The sequence below is a fragment of the Osmerus mordax genome, chromosome 21 (assembly GCF_038355195.1).
Source record: "Osmerus mordax isolate fOsmMor3 chromosome 21, fOsmMor3.pri, whole genome shotgun sequence".
In the NCBI taxonomy this organism is placed as follows: domain Eukaryota; kingdom Metazoa; phylum Chordata; class Actinopteri; order Osmeriformes; family Osmeridae; genus Osmerus; species Osmerus mordax.
In genome coordinates, this window is record NC_090070.1 from 6,193,763 (window position 1) to 6,219,469 (window position 25,707).

Sequence of the window (25,707 nt, forward strand, 5' to 3'; positions counted from 1 at the left end):
AAAGAAGACAATATATCTTAATGATTATTTGTATTTTCCCATGGGACCAGTGTGGTATCATCCCTGTATAATTAATATATCTCATATGTATTTTGTCCAAGAATAACTGGTGGAAGTTGTGGTTCAATGGCAAAATGTACAAGCCAGAAGTATCAGCACTACAACAAGCTGGATGATTATCAATGACATTTTCTGTTTTGAGTACAATTCAATTGAATAGCTATATTTCTTGATGATGCAATATATGAAGGCTAAGAGAATTCATCATGAATTGTGTTGCCGATGAACTCAGCAGAACAGACCACACTACTTAAGGCCTTGCGGTCCCTGTCTGTGCAGCTCCCATACCACACTGAGATGCAACCAGTCAGTATGCTCTCTATAGTGTATCTGTAGAAGTTAGTGAGGATAACTGAGTCCATGCTGAACTTCTTCAGTCTCCACAGGAAGAAGAGGCGTTTACAGGCCGCTTTGACCACCTTTGTAAGTGTGAGCAGACCAGGTGAGATCATTGCTGATTGTAAGGATGAGATCTCTGTCTCCAAGCAAGCCGGAAGGAGGCACGACTATTAGAAAAGGGTTGACTCGGTTTTATTAGTAACAACGTCAGATCATGCCATCAGTCCATGACAGAGGGATAGCATGTGAGAGAAACAAGTCTCTCAGAGGTCCATTATATACATGAGCTGGCCCATACAGATATAGTAACCACCAAAACATGCCCTTAAACAGTACACATTTCACAACTTAATGCACAGGAGAAATAGCACACTGGTGATGTGTCATAACTCATTGTTTGTACTTTTCTCAAAGGTTAAACAGAGCACATTCCCTGATCTATATGGGTATTGTCAAAGGCCCACTGCGTGACCTCTTGACCACAGCAAGAGACAACCTCACATATGTATAGAAAATCTTCATATCACTGATGTTCACCCCGAGGAACTTGAAGCAGCTGACCTTCCACTTCGGATCCGTTGATGTGTAGGGGTGCATGCTCTTCTTCCTGCCGCCTCCTATAGTCCACAATCATCTCCTTGGTCTTGCTGATGTTGAGAGAGAGGTTATTGTCCTGACACCATGATTTCAGGTCATCAACCTCCTCTCTGTAGGCTGACACTGTCAGAGATGAGGCCCACGATGGTTGTGTCGTCAGCAAACTTAACAAGGAGGTTGCCGCACAATCGTGAGTGAACAAGGTTAAGCACACAGCCCTGGGGGGTGCCTGTGTTGGTGATCAGTGTGGATGAGGTGCGGTCACCGATTCTCACCACCTGCTTCCCCGTCAAGAAGTTGAAGATCCACTTGCAGAGGGAGGAGCTTAGTCCCAGGTCCACAAACTTGGAGACAAGTCTGGAGGGGATAATGGTGTTGAATGCTTAGCTGTAGTCAATGAACAGCATCCTCACATACGTATTCCCTTTGTCCAGGTGGGAGAGAGCGGTGTGCATTGTCAGAGCGATGGCATCGTCTGTAGACCTGTTGGACCGGTATGCAAACTGCATTGGGTCCAGGGTGGGGGGCAGCGAGGGGCAGAGGAATGATTTGACTAGCCGCTCGAAGCACTTCATGATGACAGAGGTCAGTGCTATCGGGCAATAGTGGTTCATACATGTGACCTTGGTGTTCTTGGGCACAGGGATAATGGTGGTCATCTTGAAGCGATGGGGGGTACAGACAGGCTGAGGGAGAGGTGGAAGACGTCACTGAAGACCCCTGCTAGCTGGTCAGCACAACCCAAGGGCCCTACCTGATATACCGTCTGGGCCAGGAGCCTTGCGAGGGTTGATCTGCGCTGCCTCACCTCAGCTGCAGTTAGTGTAGGATAATGTAGGAAATATGTGTTGGGCTGGTTGATCTCTCAGACTGTCTGCCTGAGAGAAATGGACACACTAGTATCATGTTGTACCAGTGTACGTGTGGAATACAAGGACTTCTGTCTATGAGACCAAATGGCCATTGTTCTGATGTTTTAGGCTCAGCCAGTTGCGAGAATTGATCATTATATTGTTCTGGGGATTTCTCAGGTATGGTAGTTTTATTGATCATCTCATGTATAAACTGTCCCATAACAAACACTACTGGGTCCATTAATAAAAATCTCCATGTAACTACAGTCTACAGCATTTTCCTTGGGCCAGGCTGTGCCCCCAAACACAATTGCATACTATACAAATGAATAGAATAGATCTTTATTGTCATTGTCACAGGTACAAAGAAATTAAAGTGCTTCCGGTCAGTGGATCATTCATTGACTTAAAAATCAGGATAAAATTACTAAAGTGCTAAAATTACTCAAATAAATATACCTAAGACTGTACCGTAAAGAACCACACACAGTCATTACATGATACATAACATTGTGCACATTATGTTGGTATGTGGTTATTGCAGTTGGATAGACACTGTTTTAGTCTGTTTGTCCTTGCCTTGATTGATCTGTATTGTCTGCCTGAAGGCAACATTTTAAACAGGGAGTGCCCAGGAGTGTGAAGTGTCTTTTATGATGTTCTGGGCACAGGATCTGTGTAGGTCTTCCAGTGCGGGGAGAGGGCAGCCAACAATGCTGTGTATGACCCTCTGAGCCACTGTACAGCTGGTATACCAAATGAATATGCAGTATGTGAGGATGCTTTCAATGGAGGCTCGGTAGAAGGACACCAGCAGTCTTTGTGTGATGTTATTCCTCCTGAGTGTTCTCGGGAAGTACAGTCTTTTTCAGCAGCTCAGAGGTGTTCACACTCCAGGATGGGCTGTCCTGTAAGTGGACCCCCAAGAAGCGGAAGTCCCGCCACCCTCTCCACACTTCACTGCTCACACGTGAAGTGTAACAAGTTTACTTTGTACGCTGTGTTGGTTGACAGTGACGGCACAGAGCACTGCCCAGCTTCTACGTCCAAATCTGTGCCAACGCCATTTTCAAAAAGCAGCGCAGCAGCCTGGTGAGCAGCAGAGGTGGATAATGTCAGTCGTCCTGCTTTGCGGAGGTCATCCATGTACCTGCAGTAATGAAAAACAGGACACAAATTTGGAACTACAGTCAAATAGTAGCCTTTGCCTCAGATAGGACAGTGGGGAGCGCCATGACACAAGAGTATGAGAGTGTGCCCTAGCCAGCTGCAACACAGGTAAGGGCACCATCACAAACTGTTGAATGACACACATTTTGCATATTCTGATTGGATAGCCAATAACTTGTCATGCAACACCATAACCATATATTGGCCCTTATTGTTAGAACTAAGCTAAGCTAAATGCAAGTTCCATTGTGTAGTCATTGCCATGGTGATTGTTTTGTTAAGGTCTTAAGGCATTCAAATGTCACTTTATGAGGTTATTTAACATTAATACGAGTTCCCCTAGCCTGCCTTTGGTCACCCAGTGGTTAGACATTTTGATAAGTATAAGCTAACGCTAAGTCCTGGTATTCTAGGTAGATAACATAAGCGCTCGCCAGCTAGCAAGCTAGTTTAAGGAATATAACCTACGGGGATCTCTAATACAAGGTATATTTGGCTAACCACCATATTACCATTGTACGAGTAATGTTATTCTAAAAGCGAAATCCAAAAGTTACCTGATGGCATACGAGGGTCTGAGAAGGCGTCTTCGTTGTGCTCTCTTATTGCCATGGAGTGCGTGGAGAACTCGGAGTTCTGAAAGACTAGCAACAAGTTCTTCCATCGTCTCCATCGATAAAATGCCTTCCAGTCTTCTCAAATTCACGTCAATAACACGTATGTGCCATTTCTGAAATCGGTTTGCGTCGATATTTTCTCTGTAGTGCTGTCCTCTGTGAGGTGTGGTCTTCAGCAGTTAATTTGCATGTTAACTAGATATCTTCAAAACTAATTAGCATGTTAACTAGATATCTTCTAAAGCTTATTTGCATGTTAACTAGATATCTTCTAAAGCTTATTTGCATGTTAACTAGATATCTTCAAAAACTAATTTGCATGTTAACTAGATATCTTCTAAAGCTAATTTGCATGTTAACTAGATATCTTCAGACGCAAATTTGCATGTTAACCAGATATCTTCTAAAGCTAATTTGCATGTTAACTAGATATCTTGTTGGCAATAGTTACTAGTACTTATTGGTTTCGGGATATCTCTTGTCGGAATAGTTAACTAAAGAATAGTTACTAGTATCTATTCCCGTTTTACTAGTAACTATTCATTAGATACTAGTAACTAATCCAATAGTTACTAGTATCTATTCCCGTTTTACTAGTAACAAATTGACCAATTTTACAATTGTATTCTATGGGGCTCTCCTGTACAGATATCTACTATTTGTTTCCAACTAGTATCTATTCCAAAAGGTACTAGTATCTATTCCTGTTTTACTAGTAACTTTTCATTAGATACTAGTACCTATTTTTTAGTTACTAGTAACTAATCCAATAGTTACTAGTATCTATTCCCGTTTTACTAGTAACTTTTCATTAGATACTAGTAACTATTCTTTAGTTACTAGTAACTATTACCAACAAGATATCTAGTTAACATGCAAATTGGCTTTAGAAGATATCTAGTTAACATGCAAATTAGCTTCTGAAGACCACACCTCACAGAAGACCGCACAATTTTTTATTTTTTTATTCAGCCAATGAAATCTCCTAGCTCAATTCCCGCGCCTTTCTGGAGCTTGACAATTCACCAGCACAGGCTGATCGCCATATAGCTAATTGAGCTATGGCGGAGACACGTTCACCGACGAACACTAATCAAGACACTAATGAGCAACCAGTTGCAGCTGCAGCAGTGTTTGACCGAGTGTTTAATGCTCTGCAACGTGCTAGGCACGAATTGACGTTGGCTCCATCGGCAGGGACTTCTGGCACCAACATTTTGACATCAACCAGAAATCTTTTCAGAAGACGTGGAAATCGAGTTCAAGGTTAGTACTGTAGCTAGCTCTATCCAGTTCATTCAGTGGTGGCACAACTATGTAATTTGGCTAATAATGGCTAACGATAATTACAGAGATCATTATTTTTTTACTTTCGTTGTACAATATTCCTACCTAAATGCACAAATATAGCTAGTTATCGATTCTGCCACGTTATTTAAACATTTTCCATTGCAGCTTGAAAATCTAATCGGTTGGGGGTGCACATGGCGTTCATCAATGACATAAGCTAGCGTTAGCTCAGCGATTACAAACTTGTTTTAGCCACGGCACATTTTTTTACATTGGAAAAATCTTGCAGCACACCAACGACCAAAAAGTTTCCAAAATGACACTGTAGCCTATTACAATAACATAATTGGGTGTGCTCAAAGGCTTCGGCGAGTAGGCCTACAACCATTGTTCTCTTGCATATGTATTTATTTTCCCACCCCTTAAAAGTTGGTCCCGCTGGCTAAACTGCATACGAGTAAACCAAGATACTTAAAACTCATTTGAGATGCAGATGGGCTCCATGCTGGCTTTAAATTAGGTGTGCTATAATACCACAACTGGAAGTTTGCTTTGCAAATCGCCTGAAGTATTGAAATTATTCATTCATAAAGTAAATCTCAATCTTATTGAAACTTTGATTTAGGCACATCCTCCAGAAGGGGACGTTCGACTTGGCAGGTGGGCCTCTTTCTGCTCCCAAGACCAGATATCCAGTCTCTGCCATCAACTTCTGCGCGTCAGGCTCTAACAAATAATGGATTAGGTACATCATGCACTGTTATTAGGTAGAAGCAATGAAATGTGTTTGACAAAAAATAATATTAACTTGTATGACATTGGTAATATAATATAATAGAAACTTTTGTAATTTTAAAATGATCAAATGGATAATGCATTTGCAGTTTGTCAATCCTTAAAAAAAAGTTAATGTATGTAATCAAACTAGTATTGCAAGCCAATACAGGCATAGTCAATCTAGTAGATGGTTTATCAGTTTTAGAGGATTATGTCTTTCATTCATTTGTTTTCAATATTCTTTTAGGAGTACCAGTGCAGGAGTCAGTGGATGGACAACTGTCCACCATTGAGCTGAATTGGAGTCTGGCAGAATTGAACCACTTTGTTTGTCAGAGATTCCCAATGATTAGCTTGAACCTGGTGGGGTTTGAGCTGGCAAAAGTAGACAAGGGCAAAAAAATCAAAAAGGTCCAAGCCAACTCTGTGAGAGCCCTGAAGAAAGTGATGGGAAAGAGCAGACTCTACATTCTCCCCTGTGCTGAAGTGGGGCAGGTACAGTGCAGTTTCTATTCACTGTATTTGCATCCATGTGTCCAAGTGCATAATTCACAAAATATTCTGATTTGTCTCTTCAGACACAGGATCTACCCATACCACCTGACACCATACATGAAGCACAAGGCAACCCAGCACTTGAGAGGCCTCAAAGTCCAAGAGCAGAAGTCCTCACTGTACCTGCGACAATAAATGATGTAGAGGTAGGTAACTTGCTGTCTTAATTCTTTACTATTGGACTGGATTTCATCCGTGACTATTTATATGAACACAAGGGAGGTTGGCGGATCAGAGCAAATGCGTAACCACATGTCCTATTTGCTTTTCTGAATTGCAGGGGTACACCTCTGACTTGTCCAGTCATCATCAGAGTCTACATCCGACCAGCACTGAGACTGTAGAAAACCTTGAGAGAGCTCAAAGTCCAGGACTGGTTGTACTGCCTATAAATGGAACACCACATGATGTAGAGGTAACTTGTTCTTTCCTAACTTTACATAGAGGGGTTGGAGGACCTATCCAAATAAATGTATCTGCTGTGTCAAGGTTTTCTTTTTTTTCTATGACTCATTGTTGTCTCTATCCTTGACTCTGGTTTGTTGTAGTAATGTGCAACTTGAATTAAAACCCAAGCAATTTCAATTAATTGTTCACCATTGTCATTTAAACAATAGTTATAAAAAAGTGTTATAGCATTTGCTTCCTGGTTTTAATAATTGTTTTAACAGGAGTGGAGGACTGTACGGCAACAACAAGACATTGAATACAATCTGTCATTGAGAGCTGACCAAGAAAAGGTATATTTTTTTTGGAACATTTAACTAGGTATTTGCCTTTCCCCTCTGCTCTTCTCCTTGTACACTAACGGCTGCACCTCAAGTCCCCAGGGCCTTTTATATTGTGTATATTAACTATATACATTATAATTTATTCTGCATACCTTTCCCCGTAGTAGTTGGTTTTAGGTTGGCTTTGTACCTTGTTAGTATAGTTAGATTTGTTTAAACTTAACACCACTTATGTATTCCTATACGCATGCACCTTCCTGCCAACATCAATTCCTTGTCTGTGCAAACTTTCATGGTGATTAAAATTTCTGAAGCTGATGGTTTTTATTTGATGACAGGATCAGAGCAGACGAGCTGTCTGCGACTACGAGGAGAGGCGTTTGAAGGTACTATATCATCTCCGTAAGCATCTATTCAGTAGAAGGCACATATTCAACCTGTTACAAACTCACTGTCTCTCAGACAATAGATGAGAGACTCATGAGGACAACTGAGGAACCTGCTGGTGGCATACCTCTGAAAGTCAGTTTTCCAGATGGCACAATGAAGATCAGACGGTTCCATACATCTGATCCTATGCAGGTAAACATTGTTGAATGTACAGATGTATAAATGCTTAATTTGCTAAAAAAAAATTATGTGATTCTTCTGGATTTGTAAAATTTGGGATTTTCCAACCAAAAACCATGACCCATCTGAAGAATGTAGATCTGTAAGGTTTTGCATCTCAAATATGAAAACGGCTTTTCAAAGAAAAGGCTGTGTTTTTACAGAAGGCAAAATCATTCAATTGAGTGCTTAGCATTCCGCACTGTATGAGGTTACCTAATTAAACCTCTGAACACATGATGACATTATGTAATATCATATCAATTTCCTCATCCTTACATAGACATGGTTTGTCCTTGTTGTCTAAATTGACCATCTACTGGTGCCTGCAAGCAGGCCTCATAACTCTGGAAACTAAAAACCTTAACATTTTACTACTCACCCTCCACTGGTGTGTAAATGAGACTGCGTTACCTGCTACTGACTATACTATAAATATGGTACTATGTTACCCACATTTTGCATATAGTGCAATTGTAATTTTTGGTTTAAACACTATAGTTTTATATATTTAAAATATATAAACACAGCAAGGATGTCAGGTCAAAACGGCAGTCATAAACCTTGATTGTCATTGTACTGATATTTTCCGGCTAGTAAATAAGTACATATTTTATTTCAGGCCTTGTTTGACTTTGTTGGATCACATGCCTCAGCCACTGAGTATTTTTACATCAGAGAAACTACGTCAGGCACCACAGTCATCAACATGGTGTCTGGGACTCTTCTGGACCACAACATCACCTCTCCATTGAACCTCCATGTTCGATGGATGGACATGGAGGAAGTGCAGGTGAATAATATAATAAAAGTGGGGTGGGTATTTATCACTTGTGTTTTGGACAGCCTCATTTATGTTTCTGTGAAATCAATTTTAACACAAAATTTGCAATGACTCATGTGTAACGTACCTTTTGGTATTAAAGCAGCAGTTACAACTTCATTCAACACTTGTTTAATGCATTGCATGCTAGACCTCAAAGCTCATTTACCAATTTGAAAGTGTGATTTGGTTAACATTGTTGTGGATAGAACTAAATTAGATTACCTTTGAATTAAAATTTACTTTTTTGAAAGTAAAGATTTACAAAGGTGTTAAGTTTTAGCTCCGAAATCAATGTAATAGATGTAATCTTTTATCTTTGTGTATTTACAACTTATCACTTTCTGAAGACCATTTACCAGCAGCAAAACAGAGTTTCTGCTGAAGTGCCTGATTTGATGGAGGTTGTCCAAAGTGATTTTGGGCCTACACAGTGTGGACCTGCAGAGGAAATCTACATAGATTACCTTGACATCATGCCAGAGACTGAGATGTCAGAGCCAGATGAGATGCAGCTGTCTGAGCCAGATGAGATGCAGCTAACGGATAACATCGAAATTCAGTGAGTTGTACATATTTTGTTGTAGCGTTTCCAGTCTATGGTCAGTTGTTTCTAGATGAAAATATAGATTTTGGCATGTGACTTTGAATGCATTGGGGGGGGGGTGGACTTTACTGCATTTTAATATTTACAATATTAAAATGTTTGCAGATGCACAGAAGATTTTGACTGTTCCCCAAAAGAAATTCTTTTGGAACTTGGGAAAAATATTAACTACAACTTGAGCTGCAGATTTAACATCAACCGAAACAATGTACTCGATGGTGCATTTAGAGCATTCAACCGGAAATCATACAATCCATTTAAGAGAATTTCTGTTAAGTTTTCTGATGAAACTGGACATGTTGAGGAAGGAATAGATTTGGGAGGTCCAAGACGAGAGCTTTTAAGTCTACTAATGGAAGACATTGAGCGCTCCCCGATGCTGGCAGGTCCAGATGGACAAAAAAACCTTGCTCTTGACTCGATTGGTGAGCCCTTTTGTCTACATTTTCAGTTAACATTTTCATTTCAGTAGCACTGGCAAAAGATGGAATGGTTGCCTTGGAAGTTTTGAATAAAATGAAGTAATCATGGATAATTGGCTATTACATGTAAGACTACTTTGGAGTAATGTTATCATGTCAATTTTACTCTCCAGCTGTCAGAGAAGACAAGTACTATATCATGGGGAAGGCTATATCAGTCAGTATGGTTCATGGGGGGCCATCACCGGGATTCTTTTCTCCCACTTTATTTGATTGCATTGTGAAAGATAACGTCTCACCCACCATCGATGATGTGCACGACCTTGACTTGCGAGCTAAAATCATACAGGTAATTTCAGTTTATTTTTTAATTTTTTACTTGACCTATTCGTGCTAAAATATCTGATTTTGCCAGGTATCAGAGGCCAAGTCCATGGAGGAGTTGCGTTCAGTTGTGTCGAGTCACAGTGACTACCTGTCTAATGCAGGCTGCCTACGAGCTTTAAAATGTCTGGAGGACAAAGACCTGCTTTTGCAGGACATCCTCCAGTTCCAAGTCGTAAACCGACTCCATGGTCCACTCGAACGGTATAATTGAGCATTGTTTTAAGTGCTGTTTGTCGATTTGAGCTCTAACATTCATTGTAGCAACCAGCGTACAAATGCTGTAAATTTTCATTTATCCCATGAGATATTTATACGGGATAATGATTCCCTGCACTATGCAGTGCCTGGTTACACAGTAACACAACGTGAAATGTTTAAGTTCTGTTCTTACAGTACACAATTTTAGTTTGCTTTTCAATGCTACATTTGTATAATGTGACAATTCAGGCTTGAGCTCACTCACTTACTGGATCTATCCACTTTTAATTCTTCAAGGTTCAAGGAAGGCCTGAGGACATTAGGATTGTTGGAGGAGGTTGTCAAACAGCCAGAAGCCTTTCGTCCTCTCTTCTGCAGCCCACCACAGACCCTTAACGCAGATGGTCTCGATCACCTGTTTGTCATCTGTTTTTCCAGTGCAGGAAGTAACAGACGAGTACAGGAAAACATTGCTGTGGGCTTTTGGAGAGACTACCTTCTAGATGCAGAGGGCAAGTAATAGATCAGTTTGCTTTTTATTTAGTTTACCATAATTTTACCAGGCAAGTTGGGCCTGCCCGTGCATAGCTTGAATGTCACACACATTATCCAAACCCCGGCCACTGACGAGTTAGACACGCTACAGCTCGCTGACGCTTAACTTAATACTCTAGTGCATGATTCTGAACACCACTTAAACCTGCACTATAACTTTTTGAAACCCCCCCCCCCCCCCCCCCAAATATATATAAACTGTGTAAATGGTAGGAACTAATATATTGGATCCAGTGGTTGAAAAATACAAATTTGACTGCCGTATATTCCGGACTATAAGGTACACTTAAAAGCCTTTAATTAAAATAAAAACTGAGCTTTATAATCCAGAGCGCTTTATATATGAAAAAGATCGAAAATGGACCATTCATTGACAGTGCGCCTGAGTGCGAACAATACGGTAATACAAACTATAGACGACAATAAAATGGCTAAATCGACATCAACTTGAAAATAATGCATATTATGGACAAATTAATAATGTGCATTTTCAGAAATTGGTTATTGTCCCTGTATTACCATGTTCAGTAATAACTAGTTTAAGGCTGACAGGATCACTTTATGGAAAGTTGCATAGGGCAGCTTGAATTGGCTTCCTTATAACATTTCTTTCTTTACAGAAGGTAACTCCCCCTGCTCGTTGGAGAAAATTCTAATGTTTGCGACTGGATGCAGTGCGCTACCTGCCATTGGCTTGAAGCCGGAACCATCCATCGAGTTCCTGCACACTGACTGTCTTTTACCTGGGGACACTCAACAGAGGGCGAAGTTTCCAACGGCAAACACATGTGTGAACTGCTTGCGTCTACCTTTGCACAAGGATTACACTGCCTTTAAGTACAATATGGACTTTGGTATTTGCAATACACAGGGCTTTGGTCAAGAGTAGGGCTTAGAATGAAATGGTGTAAGGAAACTGTCAATAGGCTTTTTGTTTTTTGGTACTGTTCATCTTTAATTCACAAATTCAAACCAAGTTTTTGTTTCTGAACCTCAAATGTAATTTACAATTGTACAAAAATGTTGTTCAACTAAATGTGACGGAAGGGTTGTACAATAAAAGTGGTCTTTCTGTTACTATAACATCACCTAGATCTATGAATCAAGCACATTGCAAGGCAAATCTAAAAAGAGAGCATAGACATGCATTAGTCATGTGATTGAAGGCAGTCCCCTGGCTGGCTCATTCAACTTATTAGAAATTTCAGTGCAGCATGTTTGATATTTCACTTTCAAGTCCACAATTCCCTCTATAGCCCTCAAAATGTCTTGCTGTTGTTGGTGGTTAAGATTTACATTTAGTTGTTGGACAACTACAGCTGGGAACTGTTCTTCTATGTCAGTTGGAAAGTTGTTGATGCCATGTTGTGCCAGAAGGGCCTCTAAACTGTCCTCCCTATATGGGTCATCACCAAATACGTTGTTGATGGGAGTGCTGTCTGCCTCTATGTTGGTCAGCATGCCCTCTGTCCAGATCTGTGAGGGTGTTCGGTTGTTTTCTGTCCTTAGACTGTGCTGATTCCAGGCCTCTCTAAACATGTTCAACCTACGTTGAATTTCTGGTAGATAGGTCAGGTGTAGTGATAACTTGTGGATGTCATTTTCTGGATCTAGTATGGCAGCATCCTCTAGGCTGTAGAATTCATTGTAGAAGTAGTGTAGAACTTGCAGGAACACGTCTCTCCAGAGGCGCTCTATCCTCTGGTTGTGAACAGATTCCCCTGTTATGTGACTACTGCGCTCTACACCCTGGACAATATTCATGAACAATGCTACTTGTGTGTTCTCCCCACCATGATCAGAGCGAACTCTGGATGGGAGTCCATACAGGCATGTTGCCTTCAAGAACTGTGTAAGTACAGTGACAGCTTTGTTGTTTGTATTACAGTTTAGGTATGTTACTAGGCGTGAGTATCCATCTATGGCTCCATGAACAACTAAGCCCCACCTGTAAAGGAAAAACTATTGGTCAACAAAATTAGTACTTCTCAGTTATATACAATACATCTTTAATGGTGCCATTTGTAGAATATGAGAAGAAACAAACTAGTTTCTCTTTCCAGCTGACCATCTTAAATGCTGAATTTCTGATAATCAGGGAATACATGTTCTACAGCTTTTGGAAGCTGGTTACTGAAGAAGAAAGTAGTTTGCTTGGTACAACAGTGCATATTTAATTGTCAAATACAACTGAATACCTGATGAGACGCATGTTTCCATCCATATGCCACAGACTGTTGGGATATGGCACATGGTATGTTCTTCTTGCCACGGTAGCACTCCATCTTCGCGCAGCAGCCGCTGGGTCAATATAAGTCAGCATCGCTCTCACTCTCTGTCGTGTTACAAAGAATCCTTCTGCTCGCAGCAATGCCCTCATCATCTGAAACCACAGGCAATTTACACCTTTGGTAAAACATTTTTTTACTAAATTGACGTGTTTTGATAGAAAATTGAATCTTCATTCCCCAAGGTGGCATTAAATATATCAGAAATAATAGTCAAACATAATTAATTATGAATGAGCTAAAAGGAAAATGTCTCTGCAGTTGTATTTACATTAGTAATCATGAATCAGTCATTTACAACAGTGATAGATATTTGCAACATTGGTAAGGTATTGGATATCTATTTTAATCAATTTAATGTCACCTTAGTGAAACTATCTAAAACATTAATAACCCTAGGTGTTCTTAAACATTTGAGCGGTAGTGCATGAACACTATTATACGTCTATTTATGCTAACAAAAAGGCCAACAAACTTTCAGAATGAAAACGTGTAGGCTAGCCTACATCACACGGGCCAGGATGCTAGAAAATGTTACAAAAATACTGATTAGTTATAATACACTTATAACAATGTCACCTCATTTCCAGATCTTGGAAACTGTCTGTGAAGTCTTCTTATATGATCTTCAAGTTCCTCATTGGTTAGGGTTCTTGACCTGGAACTCCTAATTGGTAATCCAAGCGCTCTGGTTTTCTGATATAAAAAAGATGCTGAACATTTCAGCAGCTGTCCCATCCGCTTGACTGTGTAGCCTTGACCCACGAGGAACTGTATTTGCTGCCTTGTTATGGCAATTTTAGGTCTCCCTCGCTGGCCTGAGAACATAAGTTAGAGATACAAGTTGGGCAGAGATGGTCAGGAAACGTTAGCAACTAATGTAGCTAATAAAGACAATACTGTAAAGTCAAGGTAGATAACATCGGCCCTCGACAGCTAGCAAGCTATCTTAAGTAATAACCTACAGGGATCTCTAATACAAGGTATATTTGGCTAACCACCATATTACCATTGTACGAGTAATGTTATTCTAAAAGTAAAATCCAAACGTTACCTGAGGGCATACGAGGGGCTGAAAAGGCGTCTTCGCTGTGCTCTCCTGACATCGCATGTGTGGTGGTGATGAGAGCTCGGAGTTCTTCAAGGCTAGCAACAAGTTCTTGCATTGTCTCCACCGATAAAATACCGTCCAGTCTTCTTAAATTCACAAGTGATGACTCAATCGGCATCAATCGTGCGTGGCTTATGTTAGCTTGTTGGAAAGCTCTTTCTAATGCTCTGCATTTTCGTCCTATTTCTTCAATTACACATAGGTGTGCCATTTCTCAAATCGGTTCGTTGATATTTTCTCTGTGGTGCTGTCTTCTGTGAGGTGTGGTCTTCAGCAGCTAATTTGCATGTTAACTAGATATCTTCAGAAGCTAATTTGCATGTTAACTAGATATCTTCTAAAGCTAATTTGCATGTTAACTAGATATCTTTAGAAGCTCATTTGCATGTTAACTAGATATCTTCTAAAGCTAATTTGCATGTTAACTAGATATCTTGTTGGCAATAGTTACTAGTACTTATTGGTTTCGGGATATGTCGGAATAGTTACTAGTAACTAAAAAATAGGTACTAGTATCTAATGAAAACTTACTAGTAAAACGGGAATAGATACTAGTAACTATTGGATTAGTTACTAGTAACTAAAGAATAGTTACTAGTATCTAATGAAAGTTACTAGTAAAACGGGAATAGATACTAGTAACTATTGGATTAGTTACTAGTAACTAAAGAATAGTTACTAGTATCTAATGAAAGTTACTAGTAAAATGGGAATATATACTAGTAACTATTGGATTAGTTACTAGTAACTAAAGAATAAGTACTAGTAACTTTAAAATAGTGACTAGTACGTTTGTAGAAATAAATGTTAAAACGGCTTGCCATATCTGCATGCAATTCTTTGTTCTTCTCCGTTGGGTTGTAGCTCGCCATCAAATGTGGAATCCAATCCAGGATCAACTCGAACTCAAACTCCTCAAAAAAACCTGACCTATGTGGGCAAGGTCAGAACTTATGTTCAAACTCTTATTTACAATGAATAATTATAAACAAAACAAGAATCTATTCTAAATCTGATATATACACTTAGTACCAACTGGCCACATCGATACCAAATATATATGACCTCGTGCTCTGCCTCGTGCGACAGGAGCTATGTAGCATAGCTATGGCGACCTAGCCACCTGCGCTACCACTTAACAAAACAGTTCCCAAATTCAAATGAAACATCTCACAAATATAATACATGTCTTAACATATCACAAATATAGTACATATCTTAGCAAAACATTGTTCGAGTGACATACATAGCATAGCCAAGTTATCACTTACAATACTAGCAACGGCATTTCTTACCAATGCGGTACAAATTCTCAACTGCAGAATCTCCACAATGTGTGCAATCTTCAACTCGGTATACAGCAACTCAATGTGAAACGTATCCGCTAACTTATTTAAATCTTCGCTCCAGTGGAAAATCAACTCAATGTAAACTTATTATTTAACTTGTTTGAATGTTTGTTTCAATTAATTGATCTGTTCGTCAGCGTGGCTGCTCTCATCCTCATCTTGGTATGAAAAAGAAAGAAGAACGAGTACACGCGAGTTTTATTAGGCACCTGTCTCTGATTGGTTACTGAATTGGGGGTTTCTGATTAGTTGTGCCAACTTAAGTATTTTTATTTATTTTCTTTTTAAAACAAAATCAAACCATCACTCCACTTCAGGCTAACATCAAAACAACAGTGTAAAACAATCCATGAATATCATATTTTAACCTGGGTTACATATACTATTGTAAGACATGCTATTGTAAGACAGATTTGTAAGTATTGAGTTCTGCTGAATGACAGTGTAGGTCAAGTAAATAACTATAATAATAATAATATTGTAGTTAACAGCCAAAATATGTTATGAGAAAAGTATAGTTAATAGCTGTAATAGTGTAGTTAAAAGTGTGTTTTCTTGTGCCAGGCCTTGATGCTGAGGCCATGGCCAAGGTCGGTAACCTAGCCAGCTCCTCCTCTGAAGACATAAACCAGGAAGTGACAACAGGAAGTCTCGACCCTGAGTCAGGTCTCACCAACCAGGAAGTAGGCCAGCCTGAGATGGATGACAATGAAAATGCTGACTACCCTGATGATTTCCACGAAGAGGAAGAAGGGTCAGATTGCCAGACAATTGCCAAGGGTGCATTGATCGAGGAAGAAGAGAAGAATGAAGATGATGGAGCTCCAGGCCTCCCTGAGGAGGTCCAGGATCATCCCTCCCTACCTGCGAGACACTCTGAGACACCCTCCCTACAGCCTGGGGAAGTTCTGATCCAGGAGAAGGTCCTGATACCTCCCCGGCCCAGCGCCCTGCACCACCAGACCCTGCATGACCTGCTGCACAGGTTGGTGGGACGCCTGGCCCTCCGGGGGCCCCTTCGTTCCTGCTTCACCCCCACCAACTCGGAGATAGAGGCTGTCCTCCTCCAAGACGTGAGCTGGTTTCTCTGGAACCAGGCCGGGATTGGCCTCGTCCTGGAGCATGAACCCCAGAACCCGTTCTTCTGTGGCACCGATGCCCTGGACGCCATGTTTGAGGCGACCTACGCTGAGCTGATGCTCTGTTCCGATAGAAACAGGGCCCAGGTCCACTCCGCCCTCCAGGGAGGGGCAGGCATCGTCTGCATGGCCGAGAACGTCGCCAAGGTGATCTGCCGTCACGCCCAGGTTTGGCGGCTTTCTGCCGTGTCGGGTGAGAGTCATGATTTGGAAACAGGTTGTGAGGAGAAGGAGAGCACAGAGGACTCTGCTGGTTTGGAAAAGGCCGGTAGAAATTCCACCACCTTCATCACAAACACAAGCTTGGATGAAGGACTTGAGATGGACTCTGCTGGCTTGGAAAAGGCCAGCAGACTCGCCTCCTGCCTCTCGTCTTCCTCCACTTCCCGGTCCTGCTACTCGTCCTCTTCCTCCACCTCTGTTTTCTCCTCTTCTTCGTCCTCCAAATCCTCCACCAGCTCCTTCACCTCCAGGGGCTCCATGGCTCGGGCCCCTAGCCCAGAGGGACATCATTTGGGGCCATTCGGAAAGACCGACACCCCCATCCTCCAGAGATGGTTCACACTGGTAAGCTGAAAACAACACCACACACTGGCACTAGGTAGAACTGACCTGTGCTGAGTCAGCGATAAGAAGGGACGACATGTGACAATCTCAATGAATCTGTGTGTCTTTGCTCTCACTTCCAAACCCAGAAGAAAGAGAAGACTTTCCTTAAGGATGGACAGAATGTGGCTGCCAAGGCAAAAAAGACAAGCAGAATATTCAAGACAAACAAAGTGTCTCCCCTTAGCGCTGAATGTAAGATCCTGACTGCACATTTGCTCATTTAGGCTTTCCAACTTTAGTTGGCTCTCCCACCATTTCACACACACATACTTGCACACACACACACACACACACACACACTATTTTTAAGTGAGAGGTCACAGTGCTGAAGTTCCGTGTGATGTCATACCCTGTTGTGTGATGGTGTTTCCAGACCTTGGCGAGTCCTCCATTGCCAGAGGACAGGAGAAGAAGAAGTCCATCAAAGCCTTCTTCAGGGGGATCTCTGCAGTTCTCTCCAAGGCTTTCTGCTTCGGCTGCGTGAAGGATATTCACCACTAGAGGGCGCCACCTGCTTACGCAACCAATTTTTTTGTATATTCCAATAAAAAATACTGGAATTTATATCTCCTTTGTAATTGTTAAGCTGTTTGTGTACAAGGTTGTGACATCACCATGTCAGGACTGCAGCCACACAGAGAGGCTGATTAGCATTTGTTAGAGTAATTGTACACAACCACTTTACATCAGTGTAAAAGTTAAAGGCCGATATATGCTTCTGCGTTTTTCGAAAAACGGACACATGGGAACGCCCTCATCTCCGTGGAACGCCCTCTACGAGCTCTCCGTCAGCCCTCGGAGAGCCCCGGAGAGCTCGACGTGCACCTCCTGAATTTTCAAACTTTTTTTTTTTTTTTTTGCAAAAACAGAACAACACACAAAAACTCTAGCAGGGGAAAGAGAATATACATACAATACAAATGTTTTCAAAGTGCAAGACAGAACTACCTAAGCAGTAAAACAAACAAAAACAAATCAAAAGGGGAATTACTCGAAATACACAAGGCAAAAAGGCTATGGAAAATAAAATTAACATTTAGGAGCGGCACACAAGGGGAAGTGAATCAAAACAGTAGTTTCTGAGATATGTCACTGCACATTTTTCTTGCAATTACACTAGATCTGATCTTTTTCAGTGATGAGAAAAACAATTTAAAATCATTCATAAACCAGACAAAGGAAGGCTTAGAACTTCTCCACTTACTGCAATGAATATGATATTTACCCATAAGAATAATCTTATTGACCAAATCTAATACAGATGAATCTACATCATCCATATAAAAGAGGATGTGTGGCAAGGTGAGAACAGGGACACAAACTATTTTAAGTGACAGCCAATCATGTATCTCAGACCAGAAGACGTTGGACACGGGGCAAAAAAAGAACATGTGCTCAAGAGTCTCATCAGCCACCTTACAAAAAACACAAGGGTCTACTGAATCTGTGTCTAAGAAAGTCAGCGACCGGATATATTTTATAAATTATCTTAAGGTGAGTCTCTTTGACTTTCGGGGAAATGGGCCATTTAATGAATTTAAAATGTGATTTTTCTATGGGCAATGCACCCGTATTCGGAACCTGTACACACAATCCTCTTCTATAATCAAAAAATAATTTAGATTTGAAAGCATCATTGATATATTTGTTATTACATTTACTGTCAAATAAAATACAATCATTTATAACTAAATTCGGTAAAGTTGGTATGGGTCTTGTTCTTGCATAAAACATTGTGCCTCGAACTAGCTGTAATAATGGTACAGGTATTGCGTTACAAATCTTGATAAATTCTCTAGAAGTACAATTTAAATTATATTTATCTAAGAAGGTCTTATACTCCAAAAATGAAAAAATGTTCATACCAATCAAATTTAAATAACGATTTCCTGTTGATCACAATGACCCTATTGTTCCATAAGGTGGATCCATGTGGAGAAAAGTTATGGGTTAATATCAGTTTCCAATACTGTAGAATTTGTTTGTGGAAGTTTGATAACTTAATAGGAATTCTGGTCAACTCAAAATCACAAAAAAAAAATTCAAGCCCTCCTACTTTTTAAAATATATTTCTAGGTATGTGAAACCACATAGAATCTGGTTGTGAAAGATACGTTTTCAACCAATTAATTTTAAAGGTCCCAAACATTGATTCGAAATCCAAAGCTTTGATACCACCCATATCATACTCTTTAACAAGCTGTGATTTCTTAACATAATGAGTTTTATTTCTCCACAAAAATTGGAAAATGACTGAGTTGGCTTTCTTAACATTACCAGGAGACACATACAAGGAGTGACTGAATTTTCTAACTATCCGTTGTAATTTCGGAGAGCGACGGAGAGCTACGGAGACCCCCTTGGCTGTGATTGGTCAATATTAAGAACCGCTTGCGTCAGGGGCGGGGGCGGGGTTGCCGGGATAAACAGGAAGAACAGAATCCTTTGACCGCCATTGCTGTAAGTTTTTACAATTCATATTTCAGCTAAACAGTACATGTAAATCAGCATCTGAATTAAAATGTGAGAGAAATGGGCAGTGTAGTTGCTGAAAATGTGAGTATTGTATTGATGAAACGGCTAATTTGTAAATTTGCTCCGACTTCTCGATAACCTAGGTAAATAAACACTCCACGACAACTTACAAAAAACTGTTGCGCCACCTACTCTTCTGGCGGTGAATTGTTTTCAGCACCCACAGCCTACGGAGAACCATAAACGAAGTCTATCCGTCCATATCCGTGCGTATCCGTGCGCCCGCCCATCCGTAAACGGAGACGCAGAAGCATATTTCGGCCTTAATACGGACCAATCACAGCCAAGGGGTATCCGTAAAATGACGGACGGACGGACGGATAGTGAGGAAAATCAGGAGGTGCACATAGAGCTCTCCGAGGGGCTCGGAGAGGGCACGGAGAGGGTGTTCCTTGACGGAGAGGGCGTTCCCTGTCTCGTCTCCGTCAAAACGCAGAAGTATAAATTGGCCTTAATTCGGCCTTAATTCGGCCTTTAAGATGCGCTACGTCTGACTTTCCGATCAGACGCCAGCGGAACGGGTTTCGTGTTGATATGTTTGAGTTCACTTGGTCCGCCAAAGTCAAAGCTATTTTTATGTCTATTGTAATCAATGAATTGTCAAATAAATAAGTAGGTATAGCCTAAGTGTGACTGTGTATAGAATCAGAATCAAAATGTGTTTTTATTGCCATGTAAGTTTACACAAACACAGAATTGACTGTGGCAGGAAGGTGCATACAATAAACATATACGGATCTTATTAAAAAAAGTTGAATGTATAAATACAATTTAAAACGTATAATACTAAACAGCTAAAAAATATACTAAAGAGCTAAACAATGTGAGATATAAAATATATATAAAATATATACAATGATACAAAAAGATATGAAATCGGGCAGCATAGTGCAAAATGGTGGTGGATAGACTTTTATATAACTTTTATACATAAATGGGCATAGTCGGAAATGTTGTTAATAAATTGGTGTCCTACTGAACTCCCGAGCTCCGATCGTAGCATATGCCATGTTGAGAAAAGGCACAGTTCAAGAACAACATATTTTCCTGTCATGGAACCCGTGTTGTTGATACACCCAGCAATCGTCTGCTAAAACATTATTGGGATGGTTAGTGGACACGTTGTGTCCCGAACATATAGCTAAACCGAAATGTTGTCCTATTAATGGTGTCGCGCTTTGAGAAGGTGAGAGAAGAAGCGCTTCACTGAAGTTTTAAACCCCGCACAAGCTTCCAATCAGGGCCGGAGTTGGGCCACTTTTCAGCCCGGGAGTTTCAGGCCCAAGACCGGCCCACTTTTTTTGTATACCAAACAGGGCCGGATGCAGCCTGCTTTGACTGGGGGTGCAGTGAACTTTTCTGGGGGTATCATGATTACAGAAAGGGATCGTATTTTTTATATTGATACCATTTTTGAGACTGCTTAACGATCCAAGTGTTAATCAGGCACGGAACCAGACGTTGTAAACATTCGGGGCTTAGCCCATTCGGGGCTTAGCCCTAGGACGTATTGATTTGATGTGATGCAAGGGACTTCCACACTTAATGCGAGCGCGCACATCGCTCGAGCGAAAAATGTTGGCCATTATTTGAGCGCAAAATAGTTTTTTGAGCTTAATGTAAAATAAACAGCCGTTTTTCAATTGGTAAAACCTTGTCTAGTGTATGGAGGACCAAACCTGCCATATTTACAAATGAATGAATGAATGAATAAATAAATGTCGGGCTAGTAATCCGAAGGTTGCCAGTTCGATTCCCGGTCATGCCAACTGACGTTGTGTCCTTGGGCAAGGCACTTCACCCTACTTGCTTCGGGGGAATGTCCCTGTACTTACTGTAAGTCGCTCTGGATAAGAGCGTCTGCTAAATGACTAAATGTAAATGTAAATGTAAATGTCCACATCCATGCATTTAGACAGAAATAGACGAATATATGTATTAATTAATGCACAATTGTCAATCAATAGTTACATATATTTTACATTTATGTATGTATTTATTTTTGTATTCATTTATTTATTTATTTATTCATTCATTCATTTATTTATTCATTCATTTATTCATTCATTTATTCATTCATTCATTCATTCATTCATTTATTCATTCATTCATTCATACATTCATTCATTCATTCATTCATTCATTCATTGTTCCCAATATGATAATGAGAGGAGGCCAGTAGGCGTGGAAACTGACGTTCAGACATTGCAATCAATCCAGAGCCATAGATTCAATCTAGCTAACGCCTGGGACACACTGGCTGCGAAGCGCCCTGAAGCGCCACAATCTGCTACGAATGGCGCGATGCTGTTCACACTAGACGCGCATTTCTCCACGCAGGTCACCAAGCCTTTCACCTTCTCTGAGCTTTCCTTTTATACATGTAAAGCTGACATTGTACATAATAGGATACAGGCTAATTAGGCTGTGAGCTAGATTGAATCTATGGTTCTGGATTGAGTGCAATGTCGGCCGTTCGGGAACTCTCCCTATTCTCCCGATGGCCAGTCCGACACTGGCTAAGATTATAAAACAAGGTAAAACATCAATATAAAATACAATAGACAATTAAAACTCATAAGATCTGCTAAAAATCAATGTTTTTATTGCCATTAAGTTTACACAAACACGGAATTTACTGTGGCAGGAAGGTGCACATATACGGATCAAAAATTTTAAAAGTTGAATGTATGAATAAAATAAAAAAGTATAATACTAAAGAGCTTAAGACCGAGGAGAGAGGACCTCTGAACTTCCGCTTGAACACTGCGTAACACACCGCCAGTTGATTGTTTGTGGTGACTTTGTGAGATGTATGAGATGGAACTCTCAGCTCCCCCCTCTCAGCTCGCAAACTCTCTCTCTCTCTCTCTCTCTCTCTCTCTCTCTCTCTCTCTCTCTCTCTCTCTCTCTCTCTCTCTCTCTCTATCTCTCTCTCTCTATCTCTCTCTCTCTCTCTCAGCTCGACCCCCTCTCAGCTCGTGAACTCTCTCTCTCAGCTCTCCCCTCTCAGCTCGCAAACTCTCTCAGCTCCCTCTTCTCAGCTCGCGAACTGCCATTCCCATCTCCCACATGTTGTCTGAACAATCTCGGAGCGCTTAAGCACCTCCCATTTATTTGTACGAAATGACATCTGACACATTCAGTCTCCAACCACCGAGGAGAGAGGACTTCTGAACTTTCGCTTAGGAACACTGCGTAACACACAGCCTATACAGCCTATTGAAATGAACAATTGAAAGTCTTCTAAAAAGGAAATTGTGCTTCCGTGGACATCTCTCCTGTACCAATAACTCGTACATATTATTCAGTTGATTGTTTGAGGTGACTTTATGCGATGTAGCCTATATGAGATCGAAATGACATGTGAGCCGAGCCTTTCCATTTTCTTCCTGGTGCGCACCTCCATGTTGAGTTAAACCGATCATTTCGGAAACTATAAGCCTGTCACGGTTAGCATGGGTTATCCATGTTGTTAATAAATTGGTGTCACTGAGCTCCCGAGCTCCGATCGTAGCATATGCCATTCGAGAAAAGGCACCAATAAGGAGTTTAAAGCCCCCCACAATAGCCTCCAGTTCAAACGTCGAACGACATATGCATTGTTCATTAAGTTAATATTACAGTAGTAGCGTGCTGTGACAGGAGCGATGTTATGAAAACTCCGCAGGACTAAAAGAGAAGTGTCTGTGTAACAGACTTAGCCCCGCTCCGTCACAACAAGGTGTTGTTCGCCACTCGCTGGGCTCGAACGCACGACCTTTGCACCACACCAAAGAAAAGCAAGCTCTTCGTTGTCGCGGATGGCCTTTTATAATTACTTTTTGGAGAAAATGTAAACTTTGATGCGGTCCTCTCACATCCATTTTCTATTCAACTCGTTCCACAGGCTGCGGCCGTACAGTAGCCTAGTAGGCTAGTATATGGCCGATACTTTAATTGTTCGTGAAAATCTTGATATTGATTTTGGGACAGTGACGTGTCTTGTTAGCTAGCAAATCTTTTTGTCAAACATATGACGAGGCGCGACCACGCCTACATCAGATTACACGCCTGATGTAGGCGTGGTCGCGACTCTTTTTAAAGCCTTGTGCGGCAACGAAGAGCTTGAGTTTTCATAACCTTCCTCCTGTCACAGCCCGCTACTAATATGAACTTAATGGACAATACTATCTGGACGATCTATTCTGTGATTCTGAATGGTAAAATATTATGCTTTACAAATTGATTTATTATTGTTGATTATTCTAAAGTGTGACTGATAACCGGTATTTTTATCGACCCATAATTCTGCAATGAACTGTCAATTGAACTCAATTTCTATCTTCAGGTATGTTGGCTTGGACAGCCCAGCCTCAAGTGACTCAACTCAGTGTGCAAAAGGGAAAGACTGTCACTCTGGACACACATATAGCTGGACTCCAGACTGACGACGAAATACTGTGGATATACAATGAATGGATGTTACTGCAGGTCCATCGGGGGAAATTACGAAGAACTTCGTTAAATGAGCGGTTTAAAGACAGACTTCATCTGGACAGACAGACCGGATCTCTCACTGTGAGAGACATCTCAGTCCACGACGCTGGAGTTTATCAGTTACGAACCATCAGAGGAGACAAAGTTGCTTATCCCATAACTATTAATCTATACGTTTATGGTAAGTTTGGTTCAAACCTTTTACACCAATCTGAATTTTAGCGGCATTAAAGTAGCTTATCTGAGTTTTGGTACGGGCTCTTTTAACTCTATATTGCAGTTTAGTTGCATATTGCAACTAATTAAACAAAAACATGTAGCTACTTTGACACAGTTCCTATAGGTCACTTTTAGGCATACAAATTAATTTGTAAAGCGCATTGAATTATGAAAGAAATGCGCACATGTTGCCGGTGCATTGTTTATAGATGTTTATTCTTTAATATGACAACTGAAAGCTGAAATGTTGAGTTAGCTTAGCCTACTTGGTCGAGTTCCCAGTTTGATTCTGGTGTAGAGGGAAATATCATCTCCTAGAGTAGCAAATCGGCAATTCATAACTGTTTTCATATTTTCAGACACAGTGTCCGGTCCTGCCATCAGTTACTCCTCCCTCCGTCTGTCAGCTAACAACGTCTCTTGTACGCTGGAGTGCTCTGTGAAGAACGGGAGAGATGTGACCCTAAGCTGGTACAAAGGAGAGGAGAGGCTTTACCAGACCAGCAGTCCTGATCTCTCCTCCAACATCTCTCTCCATCTGGAGATGAAGGACCAGGATGGAGACACCTACAGCTGTGTGGCTGAAAACCCCATCAGTAACCAGACAGCCAAACTCCACAAGACAGAGCTGTGCCCAGGTCAGTGGCTGTTTCTCTCCATGTCAAGAGAAGCAGATGACAAACAACTAAACACGGAGACTCTGAATCCTCATTTTTTATAGGAACATCTCTGATGCACTTCATTACACACATTATAAACACTATAGTACACTGGCACGTCTGCCCATCTGTTTACTGTGGGGTAACACCTGGTGAGAACTTAAAGAAAGCATACCACTCACTTTTGACAACAGAACCAGGAAATATTAAAACTCCCTGGTTGTGTGTATGTGTTTCTTCAGGTCTTCCTATACCCAACAACTTTAGCAATCACCGTTGGGATTTCCTGGTTCCTGGACTCCTGTGGCTGTGGTTATGGCTATGGCTGTGATTGTGGCATTATACAGGAAGTTTAAGGTAGAACATGGCAGAACATTCAACCAATGTTGAAAATTATAAGACAGTCATTCTAGTATATACTTGTATTGATGGCACTGTTGATTGCTGAAGGTCTGCATGTGTTCTAGTAAGCAAGAGTTCACAGTGTTGTGTCTCACACTCACAGAGAGCTTGTGATGCGAGGGAACCTCCACAGAACATGACAGTTCTGCCAACTGTCATCTGATGACCAGTGATGCTGTAGGCAAGGAGACACCCTGCCCTAACCTCTGAAATGCTGAAGAGTTGCTGAATCCTTTTTACACCTCACTGTGGTCAAGATGTGGTCTCAAGATTTATAAAAAAAAAATATAAGGCATCAAATGTAAGAAAACAAATTTATAAAATTG

At 40.9% G+C, this 25,707-nt stretch overlaps 3 protein-coding genes across 3 annotated transcripts in view; 2 read left to right on the forward strand and 1 right to left on the reverse strand.

The window, feature by feature from the left end:
- LOC136965570 (transmembrane and immunoglobulin domain-containing protein 1-like) overlaps positions 1–25,310 on the forward strand; it is a 36,480-nt gene extending 11,170 nt beyond the window's left edge. Inside the window, exons 2-3 of the mRNA XM_067259755.1 lie at positions 24,680–24,958; positions 25,222–25,310. Of these exons, the coding sequence (XP_067115856.1) occupies positions 24,680–24,958; positions 25,222–25,310 (368 nt within the window). The remainder of the gene's footprint in view (positions 1–24,679; positions 24,959–25,221) is intronic.
- Positions 4,637–11,666, forward strand: LOC136965685 (uncharacterized). The gene is made up of 15 exons (XM_067259870.1): positions 4,637–4,903; positions 5,553–5,672; positions 5,952–6,199; positions 6,283–6,405; positions 6,540–6,674; positions 6,931–6,999; positions 7,329–7,376; positions 7,453–7,572; positions 8,222–8,392; positions 8,773–8,984; positions 9,135–9,454; positions 9,625–9,800; positions 9,867–10,039; positions 10,334–10,548; positions 11,212–11,666. Exons 1-15 carry the CDS (start codon positions 4,699–4,701, stop codon positions 11,478–11,480), a joined length of 2,604 nt encoding a protein of 867 aa, XP_067115971.1. The 5' UTR covers positions 4,637–4,698; the 3' UTR covers positions 11,481–11,666.
- Positions 11,527–14,703, reverse strand: LOC136965686 (uncharacterized). Its single transcript, XM_067259871.1, has 4 exons — positions 13,934–14,703; positions 13,459–13,697; positions 12,790–12,974; positions 11,527–12,539 (listed from the first exon to the last, which is right to left on the reverse strand). The coding sequence occupies exons 1-4, from the start codon at positions 14,199–14,201 to the stop codon at positions 11,744–11,746; spliced, it is 1,488 nt and encodes a 495-aa protein (XP_067115972.1). The 5' UTR covers positions 14,202–14,703; the 3' UTR covers positions 11,527–11,743.
- Positions 25,311–25,707: the final 397 nt, after the last annotated feature.

Coding starts and splice junctions, on each gene's coding strand:
- LOC136965686 (XM_067259871.1), bottom strand. CDS start 14,201: ATGGCACACCTATGTGTAATTGAAGAAATAGGACGAAAATGCAGAGCA. Junction 13,698..13,933: donor AGCCCCTCGTATGCCCTCAG/GTAACGTTTGGA, acceptor TTATGTTCTCAG/GCCAGCGAGGGAGACCTAAA. Junction 12,540..12,789: donor GGAAACATGCGTCTCATCAG/GTATTCAGTTGT, acceptor TTTCCTTTACAG/GTGGGGCTTAGTTGTTCATG.
- LOC136965685 (XM_067259870.1), top strand. CDS start 4,699: ATGGCGGAGACACGTTCACCGACGAACACTAATCAAGACACTAATGAG. Junction 6,675..6,930: donor GAACACCACATGATGTAGAG/GTAACTTGTTCT, acceptor TTGTTTTAACAG/GAGTGGAGGACTGTACGGCA. Junction 8,393..8,772: donor TGGACATGGAGGAAGTGCAG/GTGAATAATATA, acceptor CACTTTCTGAAG/ACCATTTACCAGCAGCAAAA.